This window comes from Rana temporaria, chromosome 3, assembly GCF_905171775.1.
Source record: "Rana temporaria chromosome 3, aRanTem1.1, whole genome shotgun sequence".
NCBI classification, from domain to species: Eukaryota; Metazoa; Chordata; class Amphibia; order Anura; family Ranidae; genus Rana; species Rana temporaria.
Window position 1 is genome coordinate 97572632 of NC_053491.1, and position 27175 is coordinate 97599806.

At 42.6% G+C, this 27175-nt stretch overlaps 1 protein-coding gene across 1 annotated transcript in view; it reads right to left on the minus strand.

The window, feature by feature from the left end:
* VPS13C (vacuolar protein sorting 13 homolog C) overlaps positions 1 to 27175 on the minus strand; it is a 388870-nt gene that overhangs the window by 59718 nt on the left and 301977 nt on the right. Inside the window, exons 64-75 of the mRNA XM_040343051.1 lie at positions 26263 to 26396; positions 26037 to 26163; positions 23032 to 23267; positions 20288 to 20429; positions 20076 to 20210; positions 12483 to 12564; positions 10677 to 10746; positions 6662 to 6773; positions 4038 to 4151; positions 1824 to 1963; positions 1622 to 1703; positions 474 to 587 (exon numbers count right to left, since the gene is read on the minus strand). Coding sequence (XP_040198985.1) covers positions 474 to 587; positions 1622 to 1703; positions 1824 to 1963; positions 4038 to 4151; positions 6662 to 6773; positions 10677 to 10746; positions 12483 to 12564; positions 20076 to 20210; positions 20288 to 20429; positions 23032 to 23267; positions 26037 to 26163; positions 26263 to 26396 — 1488 coding nt within the window. The remainder of the gene's footprint in view (positions 1 to 473; positions 588 to 1621; positions 1704 to 1823; positions 1964 to 4037; positions 4152 to 6661; positions 6774 to 10676; positions 10747 to 12482; positions 12565 to 20075; positions 20211 to 20287; positions 20430 to 23031; positions 23268 to 26036; positions 26164 to 26262; positions 26397 to 27175) is intronic.

Below are 27175 nucleotides of genomic sequence, written 5' to 3' on the forward strand. Positions count from 1 at the left end.
ACACCCTGTATTCAGGGTGTTATTAAAGCAGCAGCCTTGCACCACACTATATCATGCACTATGACAGCAGGCAGGCTATCCTCTCTCCACAGACGCTATCATGTAAAAAAAATAAAAAAAGTGTGGCTGTGCAGTACTCCTCCTACACAGCTGCATTATCCATTCACAGAGTTTAGTGAATGAATGAACTACAAGTCCCATCTGTCACCGCAGCAAAAAGCTTGCAGTTCTCAATGAACTGCAAGGGTGCTAGTGAGCAACCTCGTAGTTCATTGATTCTTTCTGCCCCCCCAGCAATTGTCTACCCATACAGGAGTTGCAGGCAGAGAGCGGTACTGAGGGACTGCAGGAGCCTGCCGATCTAGGGTACAATGCTCTGCAGGCAAATGAGGAAAAAAAAAATGCAAATTTTACCTGCGAAAAATGTGTTAATCTTTTTTTTTTACAAAAGTGAAAAGATGTATTAAACGTACCTGAAAAGGTTCATAAAAAAAAGCCTCCACACCTTCTGAGAGCCCACGAATCAAGCCAAAGGGGTTTCCCAAGACGTCCAAGCCCAGGACAAGGACATACAGCTGCTTCAAGAACTACAAAGGATAAGAAGGCAATAACCAAGACATTAGGAGAAAATGAAAAGACTTGCATTTTATGCCACACGTTAACTGGTTCAACTTGTTGGTTTTTAGTTTAAATAATATGCTGGGTTATATATATCAGATTCCATAGAAAAATTATGGAACAACCAGAAAGCAATGTGGTTTTGCAGGACCATCACCATTGGTAAAATACCTCATAATTGACAACATCTGTAAATATACATTCTATTTGTATGCCACCACTGTTCTAAATTTATTATAGAGCCAGAGAAGCAAATACATTTAGAGATTTTTTTTTTTGTAATTCCTTTAACAAAAATTTTCTTTTTTAAACACGTGCAAAAAAAGGTCACATGAATAGACAGACTTGCAAAATCAGTGGTAATGCAATAAGGTCTGCACAGCATCAAACGAGCACCCAATAAATGACAATGTGCAAATCAAGTGACTACCGACAAAAAATATGAAAGTCTTAAGCCGCGTACACACACGATCGGTTTGTCCGCTGAAAACAGACCGATGGACAAACCGTTCATGTGTGGGCCCCATCGGTTTTATTTTCATCGGTGTAAAAAAATAGAACATGTTTTAAATTTTTCCTATGGATAAAAAAAAAAACAATAGAAAAATCTGATCATCTGTGTGGAACTCCACGCATGCTCAGAATCAAGTGGACGCATGCTCGGAGGCATTGAACTTCATTTTTTTCGGCCCCTTTCGCAGAGTTGTATGTCACCGCGTTTTGGCATGGTCAGATTTTTGACTGATGGTGTGTAGGCAAGACTGATGAAAGTCAGCTTCATCGGATATCCGACGAAAAAATCCATCGGATTAGATTCCATTAGATATCCGATCGTGTGTACAGGGCTTTAGAAAGAGGTAGCAGGTGAGAGTCTCCAACGATTCAGTTCGCATGCGCCGCGCTTTATACGTTTTTCATTCATTCATTCATTCATGTACAGCAAGAAGTGCAGCATAAGAATGCAACTACATTTAGAGAAATATTGACAAACTTGGAAGATTACCTGCTCGCTGTAATGCCTGACAACAAGATGCCTCAGTTGGTCCTGCTTGTAAAACTTGTACCTCACTTCAAAACAAGCCAACCTGTAAACAAGAATATAAAACAACCCTGTCATTAGTTCTTTAGGTTCTACTGAATCACCTATATATGATGAAGGAAGGGATACAGGATATATATTCTGGAAGGACAAAGGTAAGCTTTACTTGAAAATGAGATCATCTACATCTGTGAGAGTGGCTCCAATGCTTTTTAGAAGGAGGTTGACAGAGCTGATGGCAACAATTTCACGTTCCTCTTTGTTTGATTCTTCTCCTCCTGCTCCCAATGAGAGGCTGAGGTGTAACTAGAGATGAAGAGCAAAGGATAACTCCAACACAATGGGACAGATGCATGTTATTTTGTGCAAGTTCTAGTAATGTACCAAGCATACGGTAAATAAAAATAAATAAAAATAAATGTATGTATTAGCCCTGGTTCACATTGGTATGATTTGACATGTCAGATCGGCAGCATTTGCAGACAATTGCCGGCAATGGCACCGTCCTAATCGGTGCGACGCCGCTTCTGCGGTGCTGCATCGATTTCAAAAAGTAGTTTCTGTACTACTTTTTGTGATATCAGGCTGCGCTTTACATTGACATCTGTGCAGAAACCTGGTGACATGACAGGGATCTACTGCTCCCTGTAATTGGGAGCAGCGATTGCTGTCATGTGTCATGTCAGTGGTAGCCCCCCCCCCAAAGTTATAATCACTCCCTAGGACACACTTAACCCCTTGATTGCCCTTAGTGTTTAACCCCTTCCCTGCCAGTGTCATTTACACAGTAATCAGTGCATCTTTATAGCACTGTTCGCTTTATAAATGACAATGGTCCCAAAATAGTGTCAAAGGTGTCCGATGATAAAAATCGCAGATCGCCGCCATTACTAATAAATAAAATGCCATAAATCTATCCCCTATTTTGTAGACGCTATAACGTTTGCGCAAACCAATCAATATACGCTTGTTGAGATGTTTTTTTTACCAAAAATACATATCGGCCTAAACTGAGAAAGAAATTTGTTTTTTTTTATATTTTTTGTGGATATTTATTATAGCAAAAAATATTGCTTTTTTCCCCCAAAATTTTCGCTCTTTTTTTGGTTATAGCGCAAAAAAAAAAATGCAGAGGTGATCAAATACCACCAAAAGAAAGCTCTATTTGGGGGGGGGGGGGGGGGGAAAGGGCCGCAATTTTGTTAGGGTGGAACTTCGCACGACCGCACAATTGTCAGTTAAAGCGTCGCAGTGCCGTATCGCAAAAAGTGCTCTGGTCGGGAAGGGGGTAAATTCTTCTGGGGCTAAAGTGGTTAATATAACTGAAGAGACACCCTTATTGGCTTGTGAAGGTGAGCAATTGTGCCCACCTATAAAATGTAAAGCCTTGATTGGTCCCCATTTATTGCTCATATATTTGCAAGTACCATTTATTAAATTTGCTTATTCTACCTGTTATGTACTATAAACTGTTAAATAACACATTGTGAATTAATCGCAATAAGCGTTTATTGATTGGTTTGCGCAAAAGTTATAGCGTTTACAAAATAGGGGATAGTTTTATGGCATTCTTATTAATATATATTTTTTTTTTACTAATAATGGTGGCGATCAGCGATTTGACACATTTTTGGGACCATTTGCATTTTTATAGCGATCAGTGCTATAAAAATGCATTGATTACTATAAAAATGCCACTGGCGGGGGAGGGGTTAACACTAGGGGGCGAGGAAGGGGTTAAATATGTTCCCTGGGTGTGTTCTAACTGAAGGGGGGGTGGACTAACTGGGGGAAATGACTGATCGTCTGTATGAACAGACGGTCAGGCATTTCTCCCCTGACAGCGCCCGCCGGGCACGCGCACCAGGATCAGGGACGAGCGGGGGGGGGCTATTGGCTGCTGGGGGATAGCTACGTGATCTCGCCCAGCAGAGCCGACCTGCCGCCGGCAAGCAGTTAAAGACGAATTAAACGCAATTTTTTTTACTTGCACCTACAGGTAAGCCTATAGTAAGGCTTACCTATAGGAACTGTGAATATCTCCTAAACTTGCACAGTTTAGGAGATATTCAGAGTGCATGCAGCTGATGACATCACCGGCGCATGCTTTCTGAAGGTTTGGCTTACTGTACCGGACTGACAGAGCCCGTACCGTAAACTATAGCTCTTGAGCACTCACAGCGCCAGAGTTCGCGAATCTGGAAGAAACACCGGGGAAGATGTCAGCCATCTCAGTGGTGTGTGGACACCGCTGCAAGGCTTTGTTCTAAGGTATTTCATAATGAGCTAGTATGTGATGCCCCAGGGTTTACAACCTCTGTAAAATGTGGTCATAAAGCCAACAAACTTGATTCCTATATTTGTTATATTGTTTTGGTACCTTCACTGGAGAAATATGGAAGTGTTCAAAGAAGCTCAGGGTGGTGATATCTGTCAGAGAAGATTCCATCAGCTCTGTGTTCAAGGAATCTAAATCTTTCTGAATTAACTTTGTCTGTACCAAAAAAAAAAGAAAAAAGAAAAGATAAATTCCAAAGAGTACAAAGAGAACATGCAATTTCAAGATTGTGTCAAAATAGGTATAAGAGACGTTGGGCTCCATTCACAAAGTCGTATCTTACCACATCCAGCATATTTATTACCAGTAGTAAATACCTCATTGTTAAAGTGATTGTAAAGCATGTTTTTTTTATTTTTTTATTTTATAAACAACAAACATATCATACTTACCTCCATTGTGCAGCTAGTTTTGCACAGTGACCCCGAACACCGCCTTCTGGGGTCCCTCAGCGGCTCCTTCCCGCACCAGATAACCCACTAGGAGAAGCGCTCTCCAGGGGGGTTACCTTGCGGGCGCGCTCCAGAGTCATTCATTCAGCGTCCATAGCTGCCGAATGGCTGTGTTGCTATCAATCTAGCCAATTAAGAGCAGGGACCCTGTGGAGAGAGGGACTGCGCCTAGTAAAACGTGGGGGCTGGTCACTGCAAGTTGTTTTTTCACCTTAATGCATAGGATGAAAGGTTTACAACCCATTTCAGGAGAGGGCAGCCACCAGTGTACTTAACAACTAGTAACTGTCATGGTTGTTAAGGAGTGGGTGGCCACCACGTCCTTAACAACCGGTGAGTCATGAGCTGACAGCGGGGTTCCCTCTTTAAAAAAATAAAATAATTGCTGGCAATGAAAAATGAAGAAAAAACACAGCGTGGGGTCTCCCCCAATACACAATAGGCCCTTCAGGTCTGATATAAATTTTGAGGGGAAACCCCACACCAGAAAAATAAAAAAGTGCGCCCCCCCTAAATTCATACCAGACCCTTATCTAAGCATGGAGCCCAGTGGGTCACAAAGAGAGGGGGGGGTGCGGGGGGACAAGCGAGTTCCCCCACCGCTCCTGAACCATATAAGATCACATTGCCTTCATTGCCACATTGCCATTGGGGGGTGCTTTGGGGTGGGGGCAAAAAGCACCTTGTCCCCATGTTGATGGGGACAAGGGCCTCTTTCCCACAACCCTGGCCTGTGGGGGTCTGCTGGTGGAGGGCTTATTGGAAACCCCTTTAACAAGTGGGGCCCCCAGATCCCACCCCCCCATGTGAATGAGTAGGGGTACATAGTACCCCTACTCATTCACCACAAAAAATATGTAGCGTAAAAAAAGACAAAAAGGCAGTTTTGAACAAGTCCTTCATTAAAAAAACAAAAATAAAAAAATGTCCCTCTGTGTAGATCAATCTTCAATCATGATGCCCACTGCCTCTTCCGACGAAGGCTCCCACCGTCTGACAGTTCTTAAAAAACTATGGGGCAGTGCCAACTGGTGATGTAACTGGGTGGCACTGCCCATTTGTGATGTCGCCAGTACACATTCCATTAATGCTGCATGCCTCGGTCACTACTTATTTACTGCATTAATTTACAGTATTTATGGGCGTTTAACACACACTTTTATTTTCAGGGCAAACAGTGCGTGCATGTTATACGCCGATATTTATTTTTACCGGGGGGGGGGGGGGGGCAATCCAGCTTTCCTGGACCTGGGACAGCGCTGCCAGCATACGTCACAGTTAAGAAAACATCACTGCCAGGCCCTTCTTATACACCGCTCCACCTGTGTCATAGCAAATCGAAGCTTCTAAATACCTCATTAAGGCCGTTTTTCCGGCTGCTCCTCCTCCTCCCCCGAGTGTAGATTTAGATTTGAGGAGGAGAGCAGTCACTAGACGTCCATTAAACATCAGAGGAGAGCAATCACGGGACCGGGTAGCATGACAGAACGGCTTTAATGAGGTATTTGGAGGCTTCGATTTGTTATGACAATGACACAGGAGGAGTGGTGTCTGAGAAGGGGCTGGCAGTGATTTTTTCTTAACTTTGCTGGCAGTGCTGTCCAAGGAGACTGGAGGTCTCCTGGCAGTGCAGGAGGTATGCGTACTGTGCAGGGGGTTTCCTGGGAGTGCAGGGGGTATGCGTACTGTGCAGGGGGTCTCCTGGGAGTTCAGGGGGTATGTGTACTGTGCAGGGGGTCTCTTGGGAGTGCAGGGGATCTATTGGGAGTGCAGGGGATTATGGAAAGATATTTTCCTGAAACCGCCCTCTTAAAACTAGGGTGCGTGTTATACGCCTGTGCGCATTATATGGCAATAAATACGGTCATTTTTTATTTCCTTCTGTGAATTGAGTTTAACGCGATTCTATGAGGTTCATGCAGTATTTACAGTGCGTTTTCAGCTCGAAAGCTGTGCATCAACGATCGTTTTTCTGATCTAGTGTAGGCTTTACAGTCACCTATCAGGCTTTTTTTTCAGAGCAAGTTGTGGAAACTGCGACCGTTAAAATTGAGGAGAGATTGTACTTTAACGAAAGTGTCGCTGCCTAGATACTGATAGATTAAGTCTATTAGGAATAAACCTGGCCAAAAAAAAAAACTTGGCTTTTATGGCCAGGTTTATTCTTACAACACCCCCCCCCCCCCCCACACCTCACACAGACACAGAACTTACACGTTGTTTTTCCACCTCAGGAAGAGTGGCTGGAGTGAACAGCCCCATGATTGCAGCAAGGAATCCCTGGTCAATCTTTAAAGCCATACACTGGATCAGAACCATAAAGTACCTACACAGAAAAGAAGCACGTGATATAGACAATTAGCTATTAAAGTGTTTGTTACCCCAGTCCAGCAAATCACAGTCAGCCCCTCTATTATAGCAAAGCATAATGCACTGTATAAGTCTTTTTTTAAAACAAGGTATGTAAATACCTATTTAGGGCGATTTTCAGGCTGGTCACGTGAGTCGTGACTGCTTTAAATCTCTGCTACATGGCTTCTGCAGGAGGGGCTGAGATCTCCCTCTAACATCAGCTGGGGAGGTCACATGGCGGCTTAGCCCCTCCTGCAGTAGCCCTTGAGACCGGCCTGAGGAACACACTAAACATGTATTTACATAACTTGTTTTTAGAAAAAAAACTTTAACAGTGTGGTATGTTTTCTATAATAGAGGGGCTAGTAGTGACAAGGTCTAATCTTTTATTTCTGTTAATCGCAGCAGGGGGGGAGGTAGGTGAAAGAGAAACAAGCACAGAGCTGACAGGCAGGTAGGGTGGGGGTGAAGGGGAGGAGAGCAGAGCTGCACTGCGGATGACTGAGGGACATACACTGACCATGGTGGTCAGGGCTCAGCAGCCTCGATTTTCGTGGTCAGCGCAGAGAGGTGGATACAAGAAGTGGCAAGTTCAGCCATGTTTTTTTACAGTTTAGAAGGGAGCAGATTACATAGCACAAGTATGTGGCTGTTTAATCGGCTTTAAGGAACCAGGATATCTATTTTTTTTTTTGGGGGGGGGGTTAACAAACACTTTAATAGTGATTAAGAACAATTCAATAAACAATAGAATGTACATGCTCCCTAGGTTTTTTCAAAACTAGAGAAAACTTGATGCAAGCAAAGCATTCAGTGCAGTTTACAGGAACAAAGGAAACAAGCTAGTTTTATGAAGCTGATAAATCTAATAAATATATTTATTCACAAGGCAAGATAGGGAGCACCAATGACTGTTTTGGTGTCATAATTTTTTTATTTTAAAAGGACGACACTATGTGAAAATGATTTGGTGCAGTGATAGGGTCTGGAGCATTTAGAAAAATAAAAAATAAAATACTTTTGAGAATAATACACTGTGCATGTCTGCTGTAACTTGGATATATCATATTGAATGTTTAGGTACCTTCATGAGCTGTCTTCTGTATTCCATGAATTATGCTAGGTACACATGGACTAAAAATAGATATCTACATGTGTAGAGGTTGTAACATCATAAGCATCTGACTCTTTATTACTTTCTACCAGAGTCTATGGGCCAGATTCTCGTATATCCGGCGTATCTGTGCGGCGGCGTAACGCATGTCATTTACGTTACGCCCCCGCAAGTTTTACAGGCAAGTGCTTTATTCACAAAGCACTTGCCTGTAAAGTTGCGGCGGCGTAGCGTAAATCACCCGGCGCAAGCCTGCGTAATTCAAATTAGCCGGGTAGGGGGCGTGGAGCATTTAAATTAAGCGCGTTCCCGCGCCAAATGTACTGCGCATGCGCCGTCCGGAAAATATCCCAGGGTGCATTGCTCCAAATGACGTCGCAAGGACGTCATTGGTTTCGACGTGAAAGTAAATGGCGTCCAGCCCCATTCACGGACGACTTACGCAAACAACGTCAATTTTAAAATTTCGACGCGGGAACGACGGCCATACTTAACATTGGTTGCCCCTCATATAGCAGGGGCAACTTTACGCCACGCAAACCTAACGTAAACGTCGTAACTTCACTGCGTCGACCGCGCGTACGTTCGGGAATTCGTGTATCTAGCTAATTTGCATACTCGGAAAACGACGGAGGCGACACCTAGCGGCGAAAAAAAAAATGCATTTAAGATCCGACAGCGTAAGAGCCTTACGCCTGTCGGATCTAATGGATATCAATGCGTAACTGATTCTAAGAATCAGTCGCATAGATACGACGGCCCAGATTAGGACTTACGACGGCGTACATTGCGTTGCGCCATCGTAAGACCTTTGAGGATCTGGGCCTATATGCTTATTAAAGCCTGAACATTCAGAATATGAGTGTGCAATATATTTAAAGCAATCCTATACCTATCCAAATATCACTAAACGGTATCTGGAATTCTGTGGCAAAAACCTTCATATGCCTACAAGTTTGGGAGCTCTAACACCTGGGTTGTTTTATTATGCAGTTATTGACTTGACCTGTAAAGTTTGTGCTTTAGCTAGCAGCCTCATAACAAGGCATGGTCTTTGGCCATTTAATTTGATGGACACCCCAGCAATCAAAAGTGAGATACAGGGGGCAGGACATAACAAAGCCTTTCTAGATGAAGTGCTTTAGAAGTCCCAGGGTAGTTTTCAGATAGACCTTAAAGCGGTGGTTCACCCTCCTTCACATCATTAGACCATTACATTCGGCATCGTAGCGCGAGCTACGGTATGCCGGTCTTAAATTTTTAATCCCCGTACTCACTGTGCTATCGCTCATTGAAGAATCCGACTCCCGCGGGGAATGGGCGTGCCTATGGAGAGGGAGGATGATTGATGGCCGGCTCTGGCACGTCACGCTCCCCGAAGACAGCCGGAGTAGGTCTCGGTTCTTCACGGCGCCTGCGCACAGGCTATGCGCAGGCGCCGTGAATAGCCAAGCCTATTTCGGCTATTTCCGGAGAAGCGTGACGTGCCAGGGCCGGCCGTCAATCACCTTCTCTCACCATAGGAACGCCCATTCCCCGGAATCTGAGCCATAGCACAGTGAGTACGGGGATAAAAAATGTAAGACCGGCATACCGTAGCTCGCGCTACGATGCCGAATGTAATGGTCTAATAAAAAAAAACATTTTTTTTTTTTTTAACAGGGTGAACCCCCGCTTTAAATACATTTTCCTGATTTAGCTGTTGTGTTTTACTAAATCCTATTGAACTCAAACACAATCTCAATATAAACAGATCTAACACCCTGATTGTGAAATAGTAAAAGTCCACCAGAATTATTTAATGTGTAATAATGACTTCTTGTGACCACTTACGTTCTCTGACATCCAGTTAATCACAATTGGGGACACTCCTTCCATTCCACGCCACCACCGCTATAAAATACGCCTTTTACCGAATCAGCCACACCTGAACCTGTAGCTCTCCTCCAATTTGCCCCATACTGGCACTATATCCACTGTAGAAATTGCATTTTGCAGAGCAAGTTAGGAACTGGCCATAGTGGGATTATGTTGATGCAGTTGGCCAGCTTAAACATGTATTGCAATATGTGTGAACTAAAAATCCCTGTTTTTTTCATTGCAAAGTTTGCTAGAAAAAGTATATAGCAGTGTGCAGAGTTCATAAAAGAATTCTGGTGTTAACATGTGGTCACACCCTTTTAGCAGCACCTGATGGATTATACACATGTACAAGCTATTGGGATTTGAGCACAGGTATTTCTTATTTCTATTACCGAATCCAAAAAACCCTTTATAATAGAGGTCACAAACACTCTTTCATAATAACAAGCAGATGTTGGCCATCAAGGGAATCACTCCAACAGTCCAAGTTTTTCCTCTTCACTCCCAGGAATGCTAATGTTATATGCATCGCTTTAAAAAAAAAAAGGCGTAACCCCATAAGAGTCAAATTTATTGTAAACATAAAATACTCACAAAGCCAGATTGCGTGCCCTGTCCTATGAACGTTTTATTAGAAATAATGTCTTCAGTGGAACCAGGAACCTTCTTCCCCCCGAAAGCATAATTTCTGACGAAATGTCAGGGTGGTGGATTGAAGATTATATTGAGATTGTATTTGATTTTGCACTGAGTTTGTTTGATTTGCATTTATGATTGTATGTGTATGATTATAAGCACTATTCTTAAAGGGATAGCACTACACATTTATTTATGTATAGGTGTAGTGTTTTGTTTATGAAATGTAGATATTTTATACCCTGAACAAAATAAATTACTTACTTAAACTGCTTGACTTTGCTGAATTCATTAAACCTGGTAATAATGCTTATATCAATGAAAGGCTTAGGTTCTAAAAGACAAAAAAGTCAGGAAATTAGTATTTATTATCTTGACAAAACATTATTAAATGCATGAACTGCTTACTCCACTGTGCTGTGTTCTTGGTTTATTAAAAAAAAAGAGAGAATATTTTTGGAGGTGTGGGCAAGACTTGGAAAAACTAATACATTTACAATGTAGACGTCTAATGTCTTGTACACACGATCGGAGTTTCCGATGGAAAAAGTCAGACGGACATTTTCCATCGGAAATTCCGCCCGTGTTTATGCCCATCTGAGTTTAGATAGCGAACACGTTCTCTTTTACTCCGATGGAATTCCGTCGGAATTCCGATGCGAGTTTGGTCGGACAAAGGTCCGATCGTGTGTACGGGGCTTTACTGGTAAGGTATAGGAGAAATACAGCCACAACTCGATCTTTGGTGTAATTCTGACTTGTGATTAACTAACCAGTATTCCAGGTTGGCTACTCTTCTATGAACATGAATATCATATGCAAAGAGCCCTTAGAAGATCTCTCTTTTACCAAGAAATTGAGTTGCAAGAAAATTAGTGTCTCTCCAACACTGGGAAAATGCACTGAAGAAGAGGTTATATGTAATGGAAGCCCTTTTTTCCCCCTTTTAACATTTGGCAACAATTTTTTGCTAATTTCCCTAGCACGTGACTATTCTATGTTTGGGGTTTGTCATATGCTTCCCCAGTTACAGAAAACTGGATACGGCCCCATAACCTCTCAGGTCTTAGCTATTCTATTTATGCTTCACTTGCATTTCTACCCTCTTCTTTCTTTGCTCTATAATATGGGTCTCCAATCTTTTAAAACAAAGGGCCAGTTTGCTGTCCTTCGGACTTTGGGGGGGGGGGGCAGACCTTTCCCAGCAGGAGTAGAAAATGGCCCGATGTCAGTGGATATAACCAATGCCCCATCATTGGTATTAGTGGGAGGAACAGTGCCCCATTGTTGGTTTCAATGGAATGAATAGGGCCCCAACCCTGGTGTCTGTGGGAGGAAGAGTTCAAATCAGTGGTGTCAGTTTGAGAAATAGTGCCTCGTATCCCCGGGAGAAACAGTGGCCTTTTTTTTTGTCAGTGGAAGAAAGAATGTTCCATTGTTGGTGTCAGTGGAGGAAAAATGTGCCATTGTTGGTGCCAGTGGGAGAAAAAAAGAGCTCCATCGTTGGTGTCAGCATGGGGGGGAGAGGAGGATCGTGCCCCATAGGCTTGATAATGGCAAGCAAAAGGCCACATTCGGCCCCTGGGCTGCAATTTGGATACCACTGCTCTATAACATTATTCAATTTTCTACCATTTAGTTTGAGTTTGGTGACACTATATATATATATATATATATATATATATATATATATATATATATATATATATATATATATATATATATACACACACACACACACACACACACACATATACATACATACATACATACATACACACACAAACGTTAATTCAATTCACAATTTGTGAATTGTTATTTAGTTACAAGAACATAATTTTGCCCAAAGCTCTGATTCAAAGATAGCGACATTTTTCAGAACTTAATAAATCATTTGCACAACCTCAGGCATATTATTTGATTGTAACAGTTAAAATATTTTTCTAGACACTGCCGGTAAAAAAAAACAACACAAAGTTTAACATTAATTTGTATAATAATGGTTGCATTACAATGGTAGAGACCCACAAAAGAAAGCATAAAAATAAATTTGAGAAATAAGGTCTTTACCAGAATCCTGGGCAATGGATTTTGGAGGTGCTACTGGATGAAAGACTGCTGGGAACATTGAACCAGGAAGCTGGTTATCCACCTAACAAAGCAAACACAACAGTATGTTCTATAAATTCGCACTATCGTAGCAACTTGTCCATCACTTCCTGCCAAACAAATACATCTGTAAATTAAAAGCTTTATTAAATAGCAGAGTGCAAAGAAAAATGTCATCGAGTTTTTACCCTAGCCAGGCTAATAAAATATTATCTGTTTGTTATGGATCACTGTTCAAAATTAAATTTTCAATTACTCTACCTCAGAATTGGCTTTTGCTCTTAGTGGAAGGGGATAATGTGTTCTAACAGAAGTTGTGTGGATCCTGCATTACATTTCCCTGATCGGACAATCCCATGTGGGGAAAGATGGAATAAAACCATTTGTACATGTTTATGTTGAACATTACTTTCCTTTATAATATATTGTGTGGTTCTGAAACAATTCACACAATGAAGCAAAGCATATAACATTCAAAAAGCCAATGATTTATTAAAAATGAACATAAACATAAAGTTAATTATGAATTGCCCCTCAGCTCACCCCATCAATCTCCTAACACATTACTGATTTACTAACGGACATATCAGCCTGGAAGTCAAAGCACTGCCTCAAACTGAATCTATCTAACCAAGCTCTAAATAATTCCTCCCCCACGTGCCCCTTCCCCTAACTTCTCTGTCGAGATCAATGGCACATCTATCAGTGCGTCACCACATGCCAGGGTGCTAGGGGTAACCTTAGACTCTGAACTGTCTTTTCAGGCCCACATCCAATCCTTGTCCAAATCATGCCGCCTTCGCAATATTTTCAGAATACAGCCCCTTTTTAACTAATGACACTGCCAAGCTTCTAATTTACTCCCTGGTCATCCCTTTTCTCGACTACTGCAACTCTCACCTCATTGGATTACCTTTACATAGGCGATCCCCCCTTCAGTTCACCATGAACGCTGCAAGACTCATCCACCTTATCAACCATTCAGTGTCCTCCACCCCCTCTCTGTCAATCTCTCCACTGGCTTCCATTCACCCAATGAATAAAATTCAAAGTACTAACAATAATTTACAAAGCCACCCACAACTCTGCCCCCAGATACATCACTGACCTAGTTTCTAAATACCAACCAAGCCGCTCTCTTTGGTTCTCCCAAGACCTCCTGCTCTCTAGCTCCCTTGTCACCTCCTCCCATGCTCACCTCCAGGACTTCTCTCATCCTTTGGAATTCCCTACCCCAATCTGTCAGACTATCGGACTATTAAGCCTAATCTATCCATCTTTAGACAATCCCTGAAAACCCGATTCCGAAACAAACGACCGCCCGGCGCTTTTTTTTTACGTCGTTTGCGTATGTCATTGGGAGCAATGCACGCCGGGAAAATTCGCGGACGGCGCATGCGCAGTAAAAATCGGCGTGGGGACGCGCCTGATTTAAATACTACACTCCCCCTAGCTGCGGAATTTGAATTCCGCCGGGGGATTTAAGATACGCCGCCGCAAGTTTTGAGGTAAGTGCTTTGTGAATTAGCATTTGCTTTAAAAAATTGCGGCGGCGGATCTTAAATCACATAGGTTAGCGTATCTAAAGATCCGCTAACCTATGTGAATCTGGCCCAACACATTTACTTGTTTTAACCATATTTATTTTTCAATGACTTCCTGGTTTCCAACCCTAGCCAAATTATAATCATACATCACATGAGTTATCAGGAGAGGTTTTCTCAGCTAAGCAAACCCTTCTGCCTGCATGCAGGGCAGGTGCAAGGCAAAAAGCATCAAGCTTTGTCTCGCCTCTGTGCTGCCGATTCTGTCCAAAATCAGAGCCGAGAATGTGCCCTTACATGCTGTAGGCTTCCCCAGAAAGGACAGAGACACTCTTCTGGGCACAGGTCCCTGACCGGCTGGGTGGCTGGATCAGGACAGTGAGAGTTCCAGTACAGGTGGGCGGAGCAGGCAGACAGCAGTACACTGCAACTCCAAACTTTCTGCCGAGCACACATTGGAGCTTTCCTCTCTCCTGGTACAGACTGAAGATGGCGAAAGATAACAGACTGCTTTTCTCCTCCTATGAGTCCAGACCTGTTCTGCTATCCACACTGTGCAATGCTGTGCTGTAAACCTGTGCTGACCCTTGTAGTGCAAGTTTACTAAAGTGAAAGTAAAAAGTTTATGAATAGATTACAAATATACTGGGACTTTTCAGGCTCTACATAGATGTATTACACACACGCACACACACTGTATCTTAAAGGGGTTGTAAAGGTAAAAAACACTTTTCCTAAATGGCTTCCTTTACCTTAGTGCAGTCCTCCTTCACTTACCTCATCCTTCCATTTTGCTTTTAAATGTCCTTATATCTTCTGGGAAATCTTTACTTCCTGTTCTTCCATCTGTAACTCCACACAGTAATGCAAGGCTTTCTCCCTGGTGTGGAGTGTCGTGCTCGCCCCCTCCCTTGGACTACAGGAGAGTCAGGGCGCTCTCTACGTTGCAGATAGAGAAAGGATCTGTGTGTTAGTGGGCAACCTGACTCTCCTGCATTCCAGGAGAGGGGGCGAGCACAACACTCCACACCAGGGAGAAAGCCTTGCATTACTGTGTGGAGTTACAGACAGAAGAACAGGAAGTGAGTATTTCTCAGAAGAAATAAGGACATTTAAAAGAAAAATGAGGTAAGTGAAGGAGGACTGCACGAAGGTAAAGGAAGCTATTTAAAAAAAAATGTTATACCTTAACAACCCCTTTAATGAAAATCATGCATTTTATTAAAACATAGGGCCAGATTCACAGAAAAAGTACGCCGGAGTATCAGCAGATTGCCGCGTCGTATCTTTATTTGGAATTCTCAAACAAAGATACGACGGCATTTGGCTAAGATCCGACAGGCGTACGGCTTCGTACGGCTTCGGATCTTAGGATGCAATACTTCGGCGCCCGCTGGGTGGAGTTTGCGTTGTTTTTCGCGTCGGGTATGCCAATTGGCTGTTTACGGCGATCCATGAAGGTACGCGCGTTCGTCGCATTCTCTTACGTCGTCGCTAGTCAGCTTTTCCCGTCGTAAAGTTGCGATTGCTATTTAGGTGGTGTAAAATTAGACAGCCCATGTTAAAGTATGGCCGTCGTTCCCGCGTCAAATTATTATTTTTTTTTTTTTTGCGTAAGACGTCCGTGAATAGGAAAGGACGTAACGCACGTCGCCGGTCAAAAAATTACGCCGGTGCGACGTCATTTCCCGCAAAGCACGGTGGGGAAATTTCAAAACGGAGCATGCGCAGTACGTTCGGCGCGAGAACGTGCCTAATTTAAATGATACACGCCCCATTTGAATTAGGCGGGCTTGCGCCGGACGGCTTTACGCTACGCCGCCGCAACTTTACAGGCAAGTGCTTTGTGAATCAAGCACTTGCGCTGAAAACTTGCGGCGGCGTAATGTAAATAACATACGTTACGCCGCCGCATTTGTACCTGAATCTGGCCCATAGTGTGTATGTGGAATACGTCTATGTAGCACCAGAAAAATCCAAGTATATTTCTAACCTATGAAAAGATTTGACTATAAACAGCCAAGTGATGTAAAGCAGCCCAACTCCAGCAAAGTAAAAAAGTCCACCCTTGCAGTGCTGGGGGAAAAGCTTGTACTTGTTCCAGCCAGCAGTGCTCTCCCCTTCCACCCAAAGCCTCAGCATCATCACATACCATATAGGAACATTTACTGTATATGGTATGATGAGGCTGGAGTGTGACCACAGCCACTCACAATTCCTCCAGGGCCACAGGACCAGTCACAGTACAGAAAGAGAAAACTGGAGCAAGGCATAAGGTAAAGCTGGGTACACACAAATCAAAATTTGTTCGGTTCAGCAGGGACCAGCTGAATTTGATCTATGTGTGGCCTTGCCTGTTAGAAGCTGCCCCATCAGATCAGCTTCTGTAGAATGGGACTGCAAGAAAACCTTGTTTGACCAGCAGCTTGCAGACAATCAGCTGCAGCGCTGATCAGTGTATTCTGACAGAAGTCCCACTGTCAGAATACATCTTGGTAAAGGGGATTTATGCATTCACCACTCTTGTGTGGATGGATGAACCCGTTATGCCGCGTACACACGGTCGTTTTTTGTGACGAAAAAAAAGCGTAATTTTTTCTCATGAAAAAAAAAACGAAGTTTTTCAAACTTCATTTTTAAAAACGACGTTGCCTACACACCATTGTTTTTCAAAATGCTCTAGCAAAGCGTGGTTACGTTCAGCACGTACGGCGGCACTCTGTTCCATTCAAGTTCGCGTCATAACTTGCGTCGGAGCATGCGCGGGTTTAAAAACGTAATTTTAAACGTAGTTTTAGCCTACACACGGTCATTTTTTATGACACAAAAAACGATGTTTTGAAAAACGACATAAAAAATTGAAGCATGCTCGAATTTTTTTTTTGTCGCTTTTCAGAAGACATAAAACAACGTTTTCCCCACACACGGTCATTTTAAATTAAGTTTCTAAAAATGTCGTTTTTTTTCATCACAAGAAAACGAGTGTGTACGCGGCATTAGGCTGGGTTCACACTGCTGTGTGAAGCGGCTCACAGCGGGGGTCCGGTGTGTCCCTGTGCTCCATTTCAGTCCGAATTTTTGGCTTAAAGAGGAGTTCCACCCAAATTTGGAACTTCCTCTTAACCCACTCCTCTCCCCCTTACATGCCACATTTGGCATGTAATTTTTTTGGGGGGGAGTGGGGGCTTCAGGAGGAGTGGGACTTCCTGTCCCACTTCCTCCTTCCGGGTAGACGATTAAGCCTAATCGCCTAGGCGATTAAGCTTAATCACCTACAGGAAGGGGCTGCTGTAGACGATCGCCCAGGACACGTGACAGGTCCTCAGCGATCGCCTGTCCAATCAGACGGCGCCTCGCCGGGCCGCGCCGCTCGCGCATGCGCAGTGGGTGCCCGGCCGTAAAGCCGAAAGCTGTCACGGCCAGGTGCCCACACTGAGCATGAAGACGCCGGCCGGCGAGGGGGGGCGAGGAGCGGAGCCCCGTCCGGCGCGTCGCTGGAGCCGTGGAGCAGGTAAGTGTCGGTTTATTAAAAGCCAGCAGCTACACTTTTTGTAGCTGATGACTTTTAATAAACTTACAAAATGGGTGGAAAACCCCTTTAATTCAGACCTTATAACAGACCAGAAGACGCACAGGGTTCCTGTGCAATTCGCTCCACAGCCGTCCTGGAGCTGCGTGAACTGACTCCATAGAGAGCTGGCCACAATCTCCTGACATGCAAATTGGATGTGGGGAAAACCCTCATACAATTTGCACTAGTGTGAATCCAGCATCAAGCCCTGTACACATGGGCCAGAATCAAGTCAGGAAAAAAATTTCGTTTTTCACGACGAGATTCTTGGCAAGAATCTCTTGCCACCCGAGTGTACACACACATTCAAAAGAACCGCCGTTCTTTTGAATGGCAAGAATGCGGTGACGTCATTGCGTACGACGAGCATGCGCTCCTCACATTCGATGCTGTTGCCGCCATATTGCTGCACCCATGGAAGCTACCAAGCATGTGTCAAAGTCATTTCGAGTATGCGCGGGTTTCCACGGCGACAGGTAAGTATACAGACGCTCGGGTTTCTCAGCAGGAAAACACTGCCAAGAATCACGACAAGGAAAATAGAGAGCAGGTTCTTTATTTTTCTCCTCGAGATTCTGGGCAGTTTTCTTTACTCGGCAAGAAAGCTCTGGCAGCAGTTTTCTTGCCGTTTCTTACCGAGGCTTTAGTGTTTTTTTTTTTTTTTTCATTCAGCCCAATGGCTGAATGAAAAACAAAAACTATGCATGTGTGCCAGTTTAGGTGGTTTTACCTTATCCTCTGATCCTAGAATAAAAGGCCCATACACACAATGAGAATATTAGACAATTTGTTTTTCCATGCTGGTCTCATATGGGAAAACAAATAAGTTACTAAAGTTACAAAAATTCTCAGACAGAATACAACTTCATAAATTATGTATTTTTTCTGTTTGAATATTTTATTGTGTTTTTGCGATGGATTTTTTTATATCCGAGCATGCGCAGATTTTTCTTTTCGTGCAAAAACAATACTAATTACATGAAAATCGTTTGTTCTGTTATCTTACAATAATTGTTTGTGTGCTTATTTTCACATGAACTGTCGTAATCAGCTCTAGAAAGGTGTGAACTACTGATCAGATTAGCAGACAATCGCTCCAAATGCACTTGTTTTCATCCAATGTTCTCATTATGTGTACTAGGCATTATTGCGCATTTAACCCATGCACAACATGAATTTTTTTTGCACGCTCGCCCTGGGCACTGGATGACCTTGTCCCGGCACTGCATGTATGCCTGAACTAAAGGCAGGTGGATTCCAGGAAGTAAATGCTGCATGAATCATCTGCTCTTACACAAGATGGCCCTGGCCAGAAATGCTAGGGAGGTGTTTTTCAAAGTGATTTCTCACCATGGGCTGCAAATTGCACCAGGGTGCACAAAAAGTAGTGCATGCACATGCCAAAACAAACTGCATGGGACTGCGGTACCATGCAATCTGGTGCTTGCAAGCACACAGTGTTATTGATCGGTTTGAGGTACCATTTATGATGCAATGACACCCACAAAAGATTGCAAAGGCAGTGCAGGAAGCGCAGACAGAACACACCTTCCTCGTACTGTGTTCTGGTTTGAACCTGCCCTTAAGCATTTTCATTAACAATGACGTTTACACCAGGGTTTGACAAATTTGCTTGGAATCTAGGAGCCAGCTAAAAAAGTTAGGAGCCAGAAAATGCACCCAGTCCCGCCAAGCTCGCGCGCAGAAGCGAACACATACGTGAGCAGCGCCCGCATATGTAAACGGTGTTCAAACCACACATGTGAGGTATCGCCGCGATTGGTAGAGCGAGAGCAATAATTCTAGCCCTAGACCTCCTCTAACTCAAAACATGCAACCTGTAGATTTTTTTAAACGTCGCCTATGAAGATTTTAAAGGGTAAAAGTTTGTCGGCATTCCACGAGCGGACCCAATTTTGAAGCGTGACACTTTGGGTATGAATTTACTCGGCGTAACATTATCTTTCATAATATTAAAAAAAATGGGGATAACTTTACTGTTGTCTTATTTTTTAATTAAAAAAAGTGTAATTTTTTCCCAAAAAAGTGCGCTTGTAAGACCGCTGCGCAAATACGGCGTGACAAAAAGTATTGCAACAATCGCCATTTTATTCTCTAGGGTGTTAGGATAAAAAATATATATAATGTTTGGGGGTTCTAATTAGAGGGAAGAAGATGGCAGTGAAAATAGTGAAAAATTACATTAGAATTGCAGTAATACCAACGGCTCACCACCAGATGGCGCCAGCTCACTAAAAAATTTTTTTTTTTTTGCCCACCTTCCAAGCCAAGTCGCCAGGACACTATTTCTAGTCGCCATGGCGACTTGGCGACCGGGATTTGTTGAGCCCTGGTTTACACCTTTAATTGATGCTCCTTCTTTTAAAGAAATTGTTACTTTTCTATTCTGATTAAAGGATAGCAAGTAAAATCTGGTACCTGCAGCCAGTATAGTTGGGCTCGTAAACTTCTTTGGTGTGGCGACTGCTTGAATTCGACATGAATTCCAGATTGGAAACTTCTCCTTATCTTGCAATTCAATGGCGCACGCATTTCCATGGCACTGAAACTGACCTAAAAATGCATGAAAACTAGAAGTAAACTGATGAAAGGAAAGCCTATGTGCTATGCTTTAATAACTTTAGACTCACCTCAATATAATTGTCAATTTTATTCCATCTGCTTTGCTCTCCTGTAAGATGTTTCTCATAGGCTTGTTCAAATTGTAGGATATGTTTCTGGCTAAATGGCTTCCACTTCTGTTTTGGCATGTACTCCCAGATGATGCCTGAACTGCAAAACAAAGCATTCATAAAGCAGCGATTATTATTTTTTTATATCAATGCGCATGCAGACAATTTATAGCAATCCCAATGCACTTTTTTGTGTATGCTTTCTTTAAGTGCTTTGGTAATGATCACTTAATGTGTTCATTCATAACTGAATCATAGTAAATTGTTTAACTATGCATCAGTTTGTGAATAAACAGAATAACGTGGAAATGCATATCCTCAGTCCCTTTCTCTGTCTGAAAAGTGATACATCAGTGGTCTGGGGTTTAAAGCCCTGCTATTTCATCAAAGCCCTCCCCAAACAGTGTTAAAAAAATAATAAAACATTGTATAAAATAATCAAAGATTTGTCAAAAATACCTAAAAATTATAAAAAGCAACAATAAAAAAAAACTTTTGTAAAAAATGTATAAAAAAAAATTAACTGCTCATTCACTTGGGTTTCTCTGGCCCATACAGTGTAAATGGGCAGTTAGCTTGTGCAGCCGGGGTCATCTGTTACTCTTTGGGACTCAAGGGCTGTACAAACACAACCACAGGTCCGAATCCGACAAGTGTACAGGTGCTGCAATTAGGTAGGCTGTATGGTGTCCCCTGATATCAAACAGTAGTCCTGCAGAAAGCTCTCACATTCATGACACTTTTGCGTACTGGCACACCTCTGTATGGCAGCTCAGAGTTGGACTGAATTACCACCATTTACCTAATCTGAAATGGCAGTACAGTAATTCTATAAGAATTTGTTGTCAGCAAGTTCTTAAAGTGACAGCATTTGTCACTGGTGTTGGTAGTGTTACCAAAACTTGCGTAAATGCTTGCCTGAATTCGAAGCAGGTAGTTCTAAAAGTAAATTGCCACCAGGAAAATGCCATTAAAGCTTTACTGAAGTCATCTCACTATATCTCTTCTGCAAAAAGGGCTTCTTGCAAACTTCTTTACAATGTACACAGCTGAGTGTAAAATCCCTGTATTATAAAGATATCTCCCATGCACATGTGAGGGAGTTACATAATTCCATTACATAACTATATTAGCGGTGCACCAAAGAATTTCGGCTGCCAAAAATTATTGGTCGAAAACTGTTTTTGTCATTCAACCGAATGACAAAAACAGCCAATACAGAAAGGTGGCGGTGTCCGCCCTGGATGCCGCCCATTGCGGGAGTGTCCCTCTGGCGCACCCAGTCCTTTACTCCCTCCTCCTCGATCTCCGCGTGTCACGGAGCTGAATTGTCCAGGCCGTAGTAACAATGAACCAGTGCGACGTATATCACAGGAGGCGGGACATTGTTACTACGACTCGGGCAATTCAAATCCGCTTTGTGACACGCGGAGATCGCCGCTGATCCAGGCACAGGCAAGCTGAATATGTTGGGCTCTGGTAGGCTGCTGGGCACTGGTAAGGCACAAGCAGGCTGCAAATGATGGGCACTGGTGAAGCTGCTGGGCACAACGCTGCATATGCTGTGCACTGATAGGCTGGTGGGCACAAGCAGGCAGCAAATGATGGGCACTGCTGAAGCTGCTGGGCACAAGCAGGCTGCATATGCTGGGTACTGGTAGGCTGCTGGGCACTGGTGAGGCACAGGCAACCTGCACATCATGGGCGCTGGTGAGGCACAGGCACAGGCGTCTGATCGACGTGATGACAAAAGCTTCCCCCCGGCGCATAATTCGCGACACCAGTTTCCAAAAGAAGCCGAACGTCGGTGCGCAGGCGCAGTATAGAGCCAACTCGCAGTTCGGCTTCTTCCGGAAACTGGCGACGCGCATTATGCACCGTGGGAAAGCTTTTGTCATCACGTCAATCACTTATTCTCTGAATAGGAAGGCCCACTCCCGCGGGAGGCACTACCCGGAAGCCGGGGGGGGGATAGCTATACGAGGGTATGTACAGCGAAAAAAAAAAGCATACTGTACATGTCGGCAGTATGCTGGATGGAATGGTATATACATGTTTTAGGGTGAACCTCCGCTTTAAGGCTACTTTCGCACATAATTTGGTTTTCAGGCATTTTAGCGCTAAAAATAGCGCCTGTAAAACACCTGAAAACTGCCTCTCATGCCTTGCGAGTGCTTTCACACTGGGGTGGTGCACTTGCAGAACAGGAAAAAAAGTCCTGCAAGCAGCATCTTTGGGGCAGTTTGGCAATGCGGCAACATGGGCAGTTTTAACCCTTTCTTCAGCTGCTAGCGGGGGTTAAAAGCGCCCCACTAGTGGCCGAAAAGCACAGCTAAAACGACAGTAAAGCACCTCTAAAATGAGCGACGCTTTACCCTCAACGTGGCCTCGGCTACAGTGTGAAAGTAGCCTTATAATTTTGGATATTCACCTGGTGGTCATGCTCAAAGGCCCCTTTTTTCTTAATTCTATTTCCTTTGGAGATACGCAATTCCATAATGGTCAATCAAGGCAGTTAAATACCTTGCACCTAAAAGAAGCTACAGAGAATAAGTTGGCTGGTGGAAATAGCATCACTGGAGTGGAGATGAGTATTTGCAGGCTTTATGTCTGCAAAGAACAGTCCCAAAACAGTTGTTTTCTTGTCATCACTGAATTTTTTTTTTGGGTAGAAGCTTCCTACAAGTATAGAACAATCTTACCTTGTAATTCCTATGTATGAAATTTCTTGCTTGCTCTCATTATTGATAAGGGAAAGGCCCAAACTGTGGATGGAAATATTTATTTCTTGATCTGGCTGCTCCATTTCCTCAGCTTGCCGTGCTTTGGTCACCAAAGCCACATCTTCTGTAAAAATCAGTATCCTCTGGCGCCCATCGAGGAATGACACCCAGTGTATCTGAGTATCCTGGTTAAAAGCAAACTGACCACTTTCATCCTGAAAAGCAAACAGTAATTCTGAATGGCATTATCAAGTACACTTTAACTAGTTTATATAACATCGTAAACCACAAAGTGGACCGCCAGACAAAACTTTTTTTTTTCCCCGTTTTAGATGTGGAAACCTTGCAAAAAGATCTGAACAAATTAATGGGGTAGGCAACTACATGGCAAATGAGGTTTAATGTAGAAAAATGTATAAAAAAAAAAATTAACTGCTCATTCACTTGGGTTTCTCTGGCCCATACAGTGTGAATGGGCAGATAGCTTGTGCAGCCGGGGTCACCTGTTACTCTTTGGGACTCAAGGGCTGTACAAACACAACCACAGGTCCGAATCCGACAAGTGTACAGGTGCTGCAATTAGGTAGGCTGTATGGTGTAAAATAATGCATTTAGGTGGCAAAAATATGAATGCAATCTATACACTGGGGGAGAACCTCTTGGGGAATCTAGGATGGTAAAGGACCTGGGGGTCCTAGTAGATGATGGCAGCAGCTTGGCATTGCATGACATTGCTGAACCTAACAAAGCAAACAGAATATTGGCATGCATTAAAAAGGGGATCAACTCCAGAGATAAAACAATAATTCTCCCGCTCTACAAGACTCTGGTCTGGCCGCACCTAGAGTATGCTGTCCAGTTCTGGGCACCAGTCCTCAGCAAAGATGTACTGGAAATGAAGCAAGAACAAAGAGGGGCAACAAAGCTAATAAAGAGTCTGGAGATGTTAGTTATGACAAAAGGTTGCATGCACTGAACTTATTCTCTCTGAAGAAGAGACGCTTGAGAGGGGATATGATTTCAATTTACAAATACCGTACTGGTGACCCCACAAAAGGGATAAAACTTTTTTTGCGGAAGGGAGTTTAACAAGACACGTGGCCACTCATTAATATTAGAAGAAAAGAGGTTTAACCTTAAACTACGTAGAGGGTTCTTTACTGTAAGAGTGGCAAGGATGTGGTCTCAGCGGGGAGCATCGATAGTTTCAAAAAACTATTAACCACTTAAGCCCCGGACCATATTGCTGGTCAAAGACCAGGCCACTTTTTGGGATTCGGCACTGCGTCGCTTTAACTGACAATTGCGCAGTCGTGCGACGTGGCTCCCAAACAAAATTGGTGTCCTTTTTTTCCCCACAAATAGAGCTTTCTTTTGTTGGTATTTGATCACCTCTGCGGTTTTTAATTTTTGCGCTATAAACAAAAATAGAGCGTCAATTTTGAAAAAAATGAATATTTTTTACTTTTTGCTATAATAAATATCCCCCAAAAATATATAAAAAAAGTTTAGGCCGATACGTATTCGTCTACATATTTTTTTTCGTAAAAAAAAAAATCGCAATAAGCATTTATTGATTGGTTTGCGCAAAAGTTATAGCGTTTACAAAATAGGGGATAGTTTTATGGCATTTTTATTAATATTTTTTTTTTTTACTAGTAATGGCGGCGATCATTGATTTTTAATCGGTACTGCGACATTATGGCGGACACTTCGGACACTTTTTTGAGACCATTGGCATTTTTATAGCGATCAGTGTTATAAATACTATAAAAATGCCACTGGCAGGGAAGGGGTTAACACTAGGGGGCAAGGAAGTGGTTAAGTATGTTCCCTGGGTGTGTTCTAACTGAAGGGGGAGTGGACTGACTAGGGGAAATGACTGATCGCTGTTCATACATTGTTTACACACACAGCTCCCGGTTCTCGCTCTGTAATGAGCGATCGCAGGTGCCCGGCGGTGATGACGTATAGCTACGTGATATCGCCCAGCAGAGCCGACCTGCTGTCGAATAACTGCGGCGGCTGGTCGGCAAGCAGTTAAATAAGCACTTGAATGACCACAACATACAGGGAAATACAATGTAATACTGATATATGATCACACACATAGGTTGGACTTGGACTTTTGTCTTTTTTTCAACCTCACCTACTATATAACTATATAAAATTGTGGGCAAATCTTGCCAAGTCAAGATGTGCCATACTGATGCTCATACCCAAAAAGACTGACTGCTGTAATAAAATCAAAAGGTGCTTCAACAAAGTATTAGTTTAAGGGTGTGCACACTTATGCAACCATATTATTTTATTTTTATTTCCCTCCACCTAAAATATTTCAGTTTGTTGCTAAACTGAGTTGTACAATTTATAGGTCACATTAAAGGTGGAAAAAGTTCTGAAATTATTTATCTTTGTCTCATTTTTTTTTACATCACTGAAACCCGATATTTTAACAACAGTGTATAGACTTTATATATTGTGTGTGTGTGTGTGTGTGTGTGTATTAAGTTGGTTTGGTAAAATGTGAGTCTTGGTTGGATTTTGACCAAATTATTGGAGAAAAGCTCAGAGCTTGTTTTGTATATAGTACTTATTTTGGCTTTGGAGTCTAGGTTCTATTTCTCCTCTCTCTTTTCAGGGTTTGTGCCTCCCCTGAGAGCTTTTTATTGTTATCTGTGCCTTCATTAGGGAGTTAAACCCATATGTCCAGCATAAAAGTGAAAAAAAAAAATCACAAATTATAGTAAGAGGGGAAATCTTCCAATGAGGACTAGTTCTGGTGACAATCAGAGATTCTCCTGCTTTGAAGGTATTGTATTCCTGTTTTGGCTTTGGAAATGAAAGAAAAAATGTAAATCTCACTATTGTGAACTGTTAGACAGGATAATAGTTTGTTGGAGGCTGGCTGGTAAGTTGAGCTGGGAATTTTTCTTTGCTTTTGTTTGACAATGAGTTTACAGAATTCACATAAAGCAGCTAACCTTTAATAAGTCTAACTCGCCCTTGGTATGGCTGTATGTCCACGTCAGCTTTTTTGTTCCTGTTGGATCTTCCCAGGCAAACAATCTTGCTTCCCCAGGGCAAAGCTCCTTCTCCTCTTCTGTACCACTGCATGAATAATGGCATCTTAATAAACATTTAAGATAAAAACAGCAGCAATTGTATTTAAAACAGGTCTGAAATGACTGTAATAATTGTATAGCCTACCTCTGGCCATATGTCAGCTTAGCCCGAGGCGTATGGTTCATGATCAGAGCCGGAGCAGAGCCTTCATAGTAATCAGAGAATCTAATCACTATTGAGTGATCGGATATGCTGATATCTACCATAAGTCCTGTATTCTGTAAAGGGCAAGCCATTGTTAACATGAGTAATAAAGTAAAAATTATAAGGAACTAGACAAATTAAAAGGATTTGGAGTATGGAGAGAAAAGGGGATACAATATATTGAACGGTTTTATACCGACAATTTATTAAAAACATTTCAAGATCTACAGAAAACATACATACTGCCTTCTCACACTTTTTTCAATATTTACAATTCCGCCATGCGCTACAGAGTCAGTTTACAGATAAAAAAGTTAAGATACAAAATATGCCACTTATGGATACCCTAGCAAAGAAACAGGTTAAAGCCAGCCATACACGGTTCGAATTTCGAAAGAATTTTCTTTCAAAAATCGTATCAAAGAATTTTCGTACGAATTTCGCACCGTTAGTGGACTGCAGCAACAGCCGATTTTCGTGCGGCAATCAAATTTGAGGAATCCGACATGTTGGACATTTTTTGAAAAACAAATGATTTTCTGATCAATAATGGGAGAATCGTGCGAGAAATATAATAGAAAAAAAATGCGCATGTGCAAGAAAAGAATATTCCCAGAGAGAAAAGAATATTCCCGGCAACATGAAGGTTTGGTTGGCCAAATTTCGAAAATCAATGGTGGTATCATCGGATCACAAAAAAAAAAAAACGAACTTTGATTTTGAACATTTTTTTTTTTTCGAAATTCGACAGTGTATGGCCTGCTTAAGAAGGGTTTGATCTCTTACTCTTTATGGTCGCCTAACTGAGCAGACAAGAGAAACAAATAGCTGCTTAGCTAGAAAAGGATGGGAA